At 36.1% G+C, this 11982-nt stretch overlaps 1 protein-coding gene across 1 annotated transcript; it reads right to left on the bottom strand.

Annotated features, from left to right (window-relative positions):
* Positions 1 to 9880: 9880 nt before the first annotated feature.
* LOC113628920 (60S ribosomal protein L7-like 1) lies at positions 9881 to 11100 on the bottom strand. Its single transcript, XM_027122974.1, has one exon. The coding sequence runs from the start codon at positions 11056 to 11058 to the stop codon at positions 10315 to 10317; it is 744 nt and encodes a 247-aa protein (XP_026978775.1). The 5' UTR covers positions 11059 to 11100; the 3' UTR covers positions 9881 to 10314.
* Between the last annotated feature and the right edge of the window lie 882 nt (positions 11101 to 11982).

Raw genomic sequence — 11982 nt, 5'->3', positions numbered from 1 at the left:
GTGGGATCATGGTCCCCAGGCCAGAGGTTGGGCCAGGGCTCCTCTGGTGGGAGCTCCGAGTCCAAACCACTGGACTAACAGAGAACCGCAGACCCCACAGAATATCAATTGGAATGAGGCCTCCCAGAGGTGCTCATCTCAGCACCAAGACCCAGCTCTATCCAACTGCCTGCAAACTCCAGTACTGGACACCTCAGGCCAAACAACCAGTAAGACAGGATTACAGCACCACACATCAAAAAAAAAAAAAAAAAAGAAATGACAAAAAAAAAATGTTAGAGACAAAAGAGCAAGGTAAAAACCTAAAAGACCAAATAAATGAAGATGAAATAGGCAACCTACCTGAAAAAGAATTCAGAGTAATGATAGTAAAAATGATCCAAAATCTTGGAAACAGAATGGGGAAAACACAAGAAACATTTAACAAGGATCTAGAAGAACTAAAGAGCAAACAAACAATGATGAACAACAAAATTACTGAAATTAAAAATACTCTAGAAGGAATCAATAACAGAATAACCGAGGCAGAAGAACGGATAAGTGAGCTGGAAGATAAAATGGTGGAAATAACTGCCAGGGAGCAGAATAAAGAAAAAAGAATGAAAGGAATCGAGAACAGTCTCAGAGACCTCTGAGAAAACATTAAACGTACCAACATTCAAATTATAGGGGTCCCAGAAGAAGAAGAGAAAAAGAAAGGGTCTGAGAAAATATTTGAAGAGTTTATAGTCGAAAACTTCCCTAACATGGGAAAGGCAATAGTCAATCCAGTCCAGGAAGCACAGAGAGTCCCATATAGGATAAACCAAAAGAGAAACACGCCAAGACACATATTAATCAAACTATCAAAAATTAAATACAAAGAAAAAATATTAAAAGCAGTAAGGGAAAAGCAACAAATAACATACAGGGAATCCCCATAAGGTTAACAGCTGATTCTTCAGCAGAACCTCTGCAAGCCAGAAGGGAGTGGCAGCACACATTTAAAGTGATGAAAGGGAAAAACCTACAACCAACATTACTCTACCCAGCAAGGATCTCATTCAGATTCAACGGAGAAATTAAAACCTTTACAGACAAGCAAAAGCTAAGAGAATTCAGCACCACCAAACCAGCTTAACAACAAAGGCTAAAGAAACTTCTCTAGGCAGGAAACACAAGAGAAGGAAAAGACCTACAAAAACAAACCCAAAACAATTAAGAAAACAGTAATAGGAACATACATATTGATAATTACCTTAAATGTAAATGGATTAAATGCTCAAACCAAAAGACATAGACTGGCTGAATGGATACAGAAACAAGACTCCATATATATTCTGTCTACAAGAGACCCACTTCAGACCTAGGGACACAAACAGACTGAAAGTGAGGGGATGGAAAAAGATATTCCATGCAAATGGAAATCAAAAGAAAGCTGGAGTAGCAATTCTCATATAAGACAAAATAGACTTTAAAATAAAGACTATTACAAGAGACAAAGAAGGACACTACATAATGATCAAGGGATCAATCCAAGAAGAAGATATAACAATTGTAAATATTTATGCACCCAACAGAGGAGCACCTCAATACATAAGGCAAATGCTAACAGCCATAAAAGAGGAAATTGACAGTAACACAATCATAGTAGGAGACTTTAATTTTTTTTTTTATTACCTTTCGACAAACCCTTGTGTCAAGGGCTGACTTTCAATAGATCGCAGCGAGGGAGCTGCTCTGCTACATATGAAACCCTGACCCAGAAGCAGGTCGTCTATGAATGGCTTAGCACCAGGTTCCCCACGAATATGCACTGAATAGTAGGTGACTTTAACACTCCACACTCACCAATGGACAGATCATCCAAAATGAAAATAAATAAGGAAACACAAGATTTAAATGACACATTAAACAAGATGGACTTAACTGACATTTATACGACATTCCATCCAAAAACAGCAGAGTACAATTTCTTCTCAAGTGCCGATGGTACATTCTCTAGGATAGACCATATCTTGGGTCACAAATCAAACCTTGGTAAATTTAAGAAAACTGAAATAGTATCAAGTATCTTTTCCAAACACAATGCTATGAGACTAGATATTAATTACAGGGAAAAAAATGTAAGAAATACAAACACATGGAGGCTAAACAATATGCTACTAAATAACAAGGAGATCATGGAAGAAATCAAAGAGGAAATTAAAAAATACCTAGAAACAAATGACAATGAAAACACGACGATGCAAAACCCATGCGAGGCAGCAAAATCAGTTTTTGCTAAGAGGAAAGTTTATAGCAATAAAATCCTACCTCAAGAAACAAGAACAATATCAAATAAACAACCTAACCTTACACCTAAAGCAATTAGAGAAAGAAGAACAAAAAAATCCCAAAGTTAACAGAGTGAAAGAAATCATGAAGATCAGATCAGAAATAAGTGAAAAAGAAATGAAGGAAACAATAGCAAATATCAATAAAAATAAAAGCTGGTTTTTTGAGAAGATAAACAAAATTGATAAACCAGACTCAAGGAAAAAAGGGAGAAGACTCAAATCAACAGAATTAGAAATGAAAAAGGAGAAGTAACAACTGACACTGCAGAAATACAAAGGATCATGAGAGATTACTACAAGCAACTATATGCCAATGAAATGGACAACCTGGAAGAAATGGACAAATTCTTAGAAAAGCACGACCTTCGGAGACTGAACCAGGAAGATATAGAAAATATAAACAGACAAATCACAATGAAATTGAAACTGTGATTAAAAATCTTCCAAAAAAACAAAAGCCTAGGACCAGATGGCTTCACAGGCAAATTCTATCAAACATTTAGAGAAGAGCTAACACCTATCCTTCTCAAACTCTTCCACAATATAGCAGAGGGAGGAATACTCCCAAACTCATTCTACAAGGCCACTATCACCCTGATACCAAAACCAGACAAAGATGTCACAAAAAAAGAAAACTACAGGCCAATATCTCTCATGAACATAGATGCAAAAATCCTCAACAAAATACTAGCAAACAGAATCCAACAGCACATGAAAAGGATCATACACCATGATCAAGTGGGGTTTATCCCAGGAATGCAAGGATTCTTCAATATACACAAATCAATCAATTTGATACACCATATTAACAACCTGAAGAATAAAAACCATATGATAATCTCAATAAATGCATAAAAAGCTTCTGACAAAATTCAACACCCATTTATGATAAAAACTCTCCAGAAAATGGGCATAGAGGGAACGTACTTCAACATAATAAAGGCCATATATCACAAACCCACAGCCAACATCGTTCTCAATGGTGAAAAACTGAAACCATTTTCTCTAAGATCAGGAACAAGACAAGGTTGCCCACTCTCACCACTATTATTCAACATAGTTTTGGAAGTTTTAGCCACTGCAAGCAGAAAAGAAAAAGAAATAAAAGGAATACAAATTGGAAAAGAAGAAGTAAAGCTGTCACTGTTTGCAGATGTCATGATACTATACATAGACAATCCTAAAGATGCTACCAGAAAACTACTAGAGCTAATCAATGAATTTGGTAGAGTAGCAGGGTACAAAATTAATGCACAGAAATCTCTTGCATTCCTATACACTAATGATGAAAAATATGAAAGAGAAATTAAGGGAACACTCCCGTTTACCACTGCAACAAAAATAAAATACCTAGGAATAAACCTACCTAAGGAGACAAAAAACCTGTATGCAGAAAACTATAAGACACTGATGAAAGAAATTAAAGATGATACAAACAGATGGAGACATATACCATGTTCTTGGATTGGAAGAATCAACATTGTGAAAATGACTATACTACCCAAAGCAATCTACAGATTCAATGCAATCCCTATAAAACTACCAATGGCATTTTTCACAGAACTAGAACAAAAAATTGCACAATTTGTATGGAAATACAAAAGACCCTGAATAGCCAAAGCAATCTTGAGAAAGAAAAATGGAGCTGGAGGAATCAGGCTCCCTGACTTCAGACTATACTACAAAGCTACAGTAATCAAGACAGTATGGTACTGGCACAGAAACAGAAATACAGATCAATGGAACAGGATAGAAAGCCCGGAGATAAACCCATGCACATATGGTCACCTTATCTTTGATAAAGGAGGAAAGAGAATACAATGGAAAAAAGACAGCCTCTTCAATAAGCAGTGCTGGGAAAACTGCACTGCTACTTTAGTTTTGCTTGAAGGTAAGGAATGTGGACTTTAAAGATGTAAGAGGCACCATTACAAGTCACTAGGAACAGCCTCAAAGAGCAGCTTCTTTGGGCAACAGACAAAGAAGAGACTGGAGTTGTGTGCTGTGGTGTAGGTGTGGTTGAATCATTCACTGGAGTCACCAGTCAGCCTGGGACGTGCGTGTAGCTCCAACAATTGCTGGCTGAAGATGTGAGAATACAGCGAAGCTCATTGTGTTCATAATGTACTCACAATGGCCAGTCCAATTGCTATCCATTTTTTTTTAATCTAGAGGCTTAATTGAATGATGTGACAAAATGATGTATGAGAATTAAGACAGCGAAATTCTTTATTTCTGGGTGGAAAGATATACCAGATTAGATTTATCTGTTTAAAAAAAGACAAAAGTTATCACCAAAACCCCATTTCTCATCTTGCACTGTTTGGATTGAGCTTGGGGGAAGAGATGTTTTTCTTAACTCTCTATTTTCTTTGAACTTTTTCTGTGGTTCAAGTGCTGTTTTTTGTGTTGGGACCAAACAGGTGTCAATTAACTTTAAAAGCAAGCATCAAAAAAAAAAAAAAAAAAAAATGAGCAGAGGATCTGAACAGGCATTTCTCCAAGGAAGATATACAAATAGCCAATAAGGATATGAAAAGATGCTCAATATCATTAGTCATCAGGAAAATACACATCAAATGCACAGTGAGTAGCCTGCTCATGAAGGAACAGGGTAGACTGTTCCTGTTCACCGGAAGACTTAATACTGTTAATATGTCAATACTACCCAAAATCAATCTACAGATTCCATGCAATTTTCATCAAAATCCCAATGATTTTTTTGCAGATAGAAAAAAAATCTAAAACTTATATGGTCCCACATACTCAATTTCAAAACTTACTACAAAGCTATAGTAATCAAAACCATACGATACTGAGTCATAAAGACAGAGAAATAGACTGAAGGGATAGAATGGAGAACTCAAAAATAAACTCTCACATATAAGGCCAAGTGGTTTTAGACAAGGGTGCCATGACCATTCAATGGGGAAAATACAGTGTTTTCAAACAAGTGATGTTGGGAAAACTGGATAAGCAACATGTAAAAAATAAGTTGTACCCTGTATATAAAAGTTAACTCAAAATGGATCCAAGAGCTAAAACTATAAGTCTCAGAAGGGAATACTTCATGATAATGGATTTAACAATGATTTCTTGGACATGACACCAAAGCACAGAAAACAAAAGAAAAGATAGATAAATTGTACTTCATCAAAATTAAAAACTTTTGTGCATCAAAGGATACTATCAATAGTGAAAAGGCAACCATGAAATGGCAGAAGGTATCTGCAAATCATATATCTGATAAGGGATTGATATCCAGTATCTATAAAAAGCATCTACAACTTAACAACAAAATCAAACAACCTAATTCAAAAACGGGCACAGTACTTGAATAGACATTTCTACAAAGATATACAAATGGCCAATAAACACATGAAAAGATGCCCAACATCACTAATCATTAGGGAAATACAAATCAAAACCACAATACCACTTCACATCCATTAGAATGCTACTATTGAAAAAAAGAAAAAGGGGAAATAACAAGTGCTGATGAGGATGTGGAGAAACTGGAACCCTTGTGTAATTGCTGGTGGGAATGTAAAATGGTACAGCCACTGTAGAAAACAGTATGGTGGTTCCTCAAAAAATCAAACATAAAATTACCACATAATCTAGGAATTCCACTTTGGGGTATACACCCAAAAGAATTTAAAGCAGGGACTCAGAACAGATATTTGTACACCCATGTTCATAGTAGCATTATGGTGGCTACCAGGCACTTGGGGTGAGAGTGGGGCGGGTTGGTGAATATGGGGAGTTAGTGTTGAATGGATAAAGAGTTTCCCTCGAGGAAGATGAAAAAGTTTTGAAGATGGACGGTAGTGGTGGTTGCACAACACGGTGAATGTACTTAATGACACTGAACTGCACACTTAAATATAGTAATTTTATTTATATTTTACTATAATTTAAAAAGCGGGAAAACCACTCTAGAAGAAAGTTATTGTCATTTCCTATTTCACATATAAGAAACAGAGCCTCTGTGAGACTGATTTTAACAGTCAAATTCCAAGTATCAGAAGGACACTCAAAGGACACTCAAGGACACTCAAATTCCAAGTATCAGAAGCCTCATCTAAAAATATATAAAAGTAAACCCACCCCAAAGAGAAACCATCATCAAATACCACTTCCCACCCATTAGGAGAGTTATGATCAAAAAGATAATGTAGAGAAATCAGAACCCTCATACATTGCTGATGGGAATGTAAAAGTGCAGATGCTTTGAAAAATAGTCTGTTTAATGGCAGTTCCTCAAATGATTAAACCTAGAGTTACCAAAAGACCCAATAGTTCCATCCCTGGGTATATAAGAAGAGAAATGAAAACACAAAAACTTGTACACAAATGCTTATATCAGCATTATTCATAATAGTCCAAAGTGGAAACAACCCAAATGTCCATCAATGGACTAAAGGATAAAACAAAATATTACTCAGCTCTAAAGAGGAATGAAGTGCTGATACATGCTACAGCTTGGATATACCTTGAAAACATTAGGCTAAGTGAAAGAAACCAGACACAAAAGTTCACATATGTTATGATTCCATTCATATGAAAGTCCAGAATAGAGAAATCGGTACAGATAGAAAGTAGATCAGAGGTTGTTTAGGGCTGGCGTTGGGGGAGGGATGGGAAGATAGGGGATGATAGCTAATTGGTATCAAGGGTTTTGAGATGATGAAAATGTTCTCAATATTTTCTCAGCTTTACTGAGGAATAATTGACCAATAAAATTGTATCTATTAACAGGGTACCACATGATGATTTGACATAGTATACCGTGTGAAATCAGGTTATTTAATACATCCATCTCCTCACAGTCACTGTTTTTTGTAGAGACAATGCCTAAGGTCTACTCTTCAAAAATCTAGAGTACACACACATTAACTATAGTCACCATGCTGTACACTAGATTCCCAGAGCTTATCCATCTTACAACTGAAGACTTGTTGTACCCTTTGACTGGAATCTTCCCATCTCCTTCACTCCCCAGCCCCTAGTAACCACCATTCTATTCTCTGAGTTTAATTTTTTTTAATTCCACAGATAAGTGAGATCATGCGGTATTTATCTTTCTTTGTCTGCCTAATTTCACTTAGCATAATGTCCTCTAGTTTCACACATGCTGTTGCAAATGGCAGGATTTTCTTTTTTCTCATGGCTGAATAATGTTTTTTGTGTATGTGTATTTTCTTTCACATCTTCCTTACGTTTAGTTTGCTTTTATATCTTGGCTATTGTGAATAATGCTACAATAAACATAGGAGTGCAAATATCTCTTTGAGAGTCTGATTTCACTTACTTCAGATATATTCCCAAATGCGGGATTGTTGGATCATACGGCTCTATTTTAAATTTTTTTGAGGAACCTCTATACTGATTTCCATAATGGCTGTACCAGCTTACATTCCTACCAACAGTGCACAATTTCTCCACAGCCTGGACAACACTTGTTATCTGTTGTCTTTTTAATAAAAGCCATCTTAGCAGGTGTGAGGTGATATCTCATTGTAGTTTTGATTTGCATTTCCCTGGTGATTAGTGATGCTGAGCACTTTTTGTGTACCTGTTGGCCATTTGTATGTCTGCTCTGGAAAAATGTCTATTCTGCCCATTTTAAAATTGAATTATTTGTTTTTTTGCTATTGAGTTGCACAAGTTCTTTATATATTTTGGATATTAACCCATCAGATATATTGTTTACAAATATTTTCTACCATTCTATAGGTTGCCTTTTCATTTTGTTTCCTTTGCTGTACAGACACTGTTTAATTTGATGTAGTCCCAGGTGTCTACTTTTGCTTGTTGCCTGAGGTTTTGGGTGCCATATAAAATAATCATTGCTAAGACCAACATCAAGGAGCTTTTTACCTATGTTTTCCTCTAGGAGTTTTACAGTTTCAGGTCTTACATTCTAAGTCTTTTATCCAATTTGAGTTAACTTTTGTGAATGTTATAAAATAGGGGTCCAGTTTGATTCTCTTGCATGTAGATATCCAGTTTTCCAAACACCATTATTGAAGAGACTATCCTTTTCCCATTAAGTATTCTTGGCACTCTTGACAAAATCAAGGTTTATAAAAGCCTCTCAAATCTGTTCCATTGGTCTGTGTCTACTATAGATTTGTAATACAGTACTTTGAAATCAGGAATTGTGATGCCTCCAACTTTGTTCTTCTTCCTCAAGACTGCTTTGGCTATTCAGATTCTTTTATGATTCCAAACAAATTTTAGGATTGTTTTTTCTATTTCTGTGAAAAATGCCATTGGAATTTTGATAGGGATTGCACTGAATCTGCAGATTGTCTTTGGTGGTATAGACATTTTAACAATATTAATTCTTCCAGTCCATAAACATGGGCTATCCTTCCATTCATTTGTGTCTCCCTCAATTTTTACATCACTGTCTTATAGCTTTCAGCATATATATCTTTCATCTTCTTGGTTAAACTTATTCTTAAATATTGTTTTTAATGCTATTGTAAATAGAATTGCTTTTTAAATTTCTATTTCTGATAATTTGTTAACATATAGAAAAGCAACTGATTTTTGTATATTGATTTTGTATCCTTCAACCTCATTGAATTCATGTATTAGTTCTTTTTTTTTTTTTGGTGGAGTCTAGGTTTTTCTATATATAGAATCATGTCATTTGTAAACACACGTTTTTACTTCTTCTTTAAGAACTTGGATACCTTTTATTTCTTTTTGTTGCCTAATTACTCTAGCTAGTACTATGTTGAATAGAAGTGGTGAGAGTGGAAATTCCTGTCTTTTTCCTGATGTTACAGAAAAAGCTTTCAGATTTTCACTGTTGAGTACGATGTTAGCTGTAGGCTTGTCATGTATGGCCTTTATTATGTTGAGGTACATTATTTCTATGCCTTATTATTGAGAGTTTTTAATCATGAAAGGACGTTGAATTTTGTCAAATTCTTTTTCTGCACGTATTGAGATGATTCTATGATTTTTACCCTTCATTCTATTAATGTGATGCATCTCATTGATTGATTAGAGCATGTTGAATGAACCATCCTTGGTTCATATTCATATATCCTTTAGGGATATTGGCCTGTAGTTTTTCTTTTCTTGTAGAGTCCAGCAAGGCTTTGGTATCAGTGTAATGCTGGTCTCATAAAGTAAGTTTGAAAGTGTTCCTTGATCTTCAATATTTTGAAAGTTTGAGAAGGGTTGGTATTAATTATTCTTTATATATTTAGTAGAATTCACCAGTAAAGACTGTAGGTCCTGGGCTTTTCTTTGTTGGGAGGTTTTTGATACTGATTCAATCTCCTACTCGTTAGTCTGTTCAGATTTTCTATTACTTCATGATTCCATCTTGGTAGGTTATATGTGCCAGGGATTTATCCATTTATTCAAGGTTATAAAATTTGTTAACATACAATTGTTCATAGTAATCTCTTATGATGCTTTGTATTTCTGTGGTACAGTTGGAATATCTTCTTTCATTTCTATTTATTTGAGTCCTCTCTAATTCTTCGTCTAGCTAAATGTGTGTCCATGTTTATGTTTTTTTTTTGTTTGTTCATTTTTGTTTTTGTGTGCTTCTTTCTAATTGTATTTCAAGTTCTTTCTAAAACAAGGCCCTTGGATACCCCAGGTTCAATATGCCCCTGGGCCTGGTCCACTGCTGTCTTGTATTCATATGTGGGTATTTGTTCGTTCACCAACATGAAGTCCCAGGATAGGTGTGATAAAACAGGACTCCCTCCTCCATGACACAAGTCCTTTGCTGGTTTCAGAGGTGGATGGCGGTCTTTGCAGAAAACACACAGGAACTTTTTCTTGGAACTGAAGTGGGATGAGAAGTGCCTGCCCTGAACATCACCATCTTTTCCCTGACCCTTTCCCTCCAGTTTCTGAAGATACAGCAGAAAATAATCTTGCTTGCAGATACTGGGTAACAATTCCATAAAACAAAAACACATGCTTCCAAGGCACTGTGCTTTCAGATATGCTGGGTTTAGTTCAGCTGCTGGATAAGCTGATTGATGCATTCACCTCGATAGCCAGGTGAGCCCACTACCTTGAGGAAGCCCACTCTATTCTTGGTAGCGTAACGGGCCACTGAGAGTTGGAAAGGGCGCAAGAACCCTGAGATCACCTGAAAATTCTTCCCCAGAAAGGCAATTTCGTGAATGAGGTCTTCCAAGCAAATTACACCAAACTTCCCCAGGTGCTCCTCAATCACCGTGTTGTCTGTCAAAGGGATGATTTTATTCTTGACCTTGGCTTGTCCATGTTTCAAGATGAGTTCCCGAACTGACTTCAAATTTGGAAATCCCCAGGTCACATAAGGTTCCATTATACGAAGCGTTTTTATGGTTTGAGGAGTTACTTGCATAAAGACACCACTGAAAATCTTATTCAGGCGAAGTCTTGCAATGGTCCTCTGCACCAGTAAACTCACCCCATTAATCCTTTCGATGCGTAAAACAAAGGCCAAGGAATGTTTATCTGGCACTTCCAAGCCATGAGGTTTCACTTCTAGTCGTCTGAGTCGCACCTTGTCACGTAGTTGCTGCCAGGAATCATGTAGGAACCATTCTAGTGGCTTAAACTTGATCTCTTTTCCTTTCCTCTGCTCCTTCCTTTGCAAAAGCGCCTGCTTTGCCTGGGTGGCTTTCAGGGCCTGATAAGCCTTCCTCTTTTTCAGGAGATTTTCTGGAACCAAAGGGATCTTTTTTCTTGGCTCTTCCTCCGCCATCTTTCCAACTCTCCATGTTTATGTTTTAAAAAAAATCAGATCTTAGTTTCATTGACCTTTTCTATTGACTTTCTGGTCTCTTATTTCATTTATTTCTGCTCTGATCTTTGTTATTTCCTTCCTTCTACTAACTTTTAGGCTTAGTTTTTTTTTTTTTTTCCTAGTTCTTTGAGGTGTAAAGTTAGGTTGTTTATTTGAAATCTTTTTTTCTTAATGTAGACATTTATCACTATACATACGCTTTCCTCTTAGAACTGCTTTTGCTACATCTGTAAGATTTGGTATAGTGTGTTTTCATTTTTGTTTGTCTCAAGGAATTTTTTTAAATTTCCCTTTTGATTTCTTCTGTGACTCATTGTTTGTTCAGGAGTGTGTTGTTCAGAACACTCCCTAACACCATGCACAAAAATAAACTCAGATAGATTAAAGACCTAAATGTAAGGCCAGATACTATAAAACTCTTAGAGAAAAACATAGGCAGAACACTCTTTGACATAAATTGCAGCAATATCTTTTTCAAGCCATCTCCTTGAGTAATGAAAATAAAAACAAAATTAAGCAAACGGGACCTAATTAAACTTAAGAGTTTTGCACAGAAAAGGAAACCATAAACAAAACAAAAAGGAGTGTGTTGTTTAATTTCCACACATTTGTGAATTTTCTCTGTTCTCCATTTGTTTTCTATTTCATTGGTTTCTGTTCCCTTTGTTTTCACCCTCCTGTTACTGATTTCTAGTTTCATACCATTTTGGTAGGAAAATGAGATGAGATGGTCAGTATGATTTCAATCTTCTCAAATTTGTTACAGTATGATTTCAATCTTCTCAAATTTGTTAATACTCGTTTTGTGACCTAACAATATAATCTATCCTGGAGAATGTTTCATGTGTGCTTGAGGAAAATGTGTATTCTGCTGCTGTTGGG

Source organism: Aethalodelphis obliquidens, unplaced genomic scaffold (assembly GCF_003676395.1).
Source record: "Aethalodelphis obliquidens isolate GAN/ISIS:26980383/991018 unplaced genomic scaffold, ASM367639v1 scaffold25, whole genome shotgun sequence".
Taxonomy (NCBI): Eukaryota; Metazoa; Chordata; class Mammalia; order Artiodactyla; family Delphinidae; genus Aethalodelphis; species Aethalodelphis obliquidens.
The sequence above is the reverse complement of the archived record's forward strand: the minus strand, read 5'-3'. Positions and strand labels throughout refer to the sequence as shown.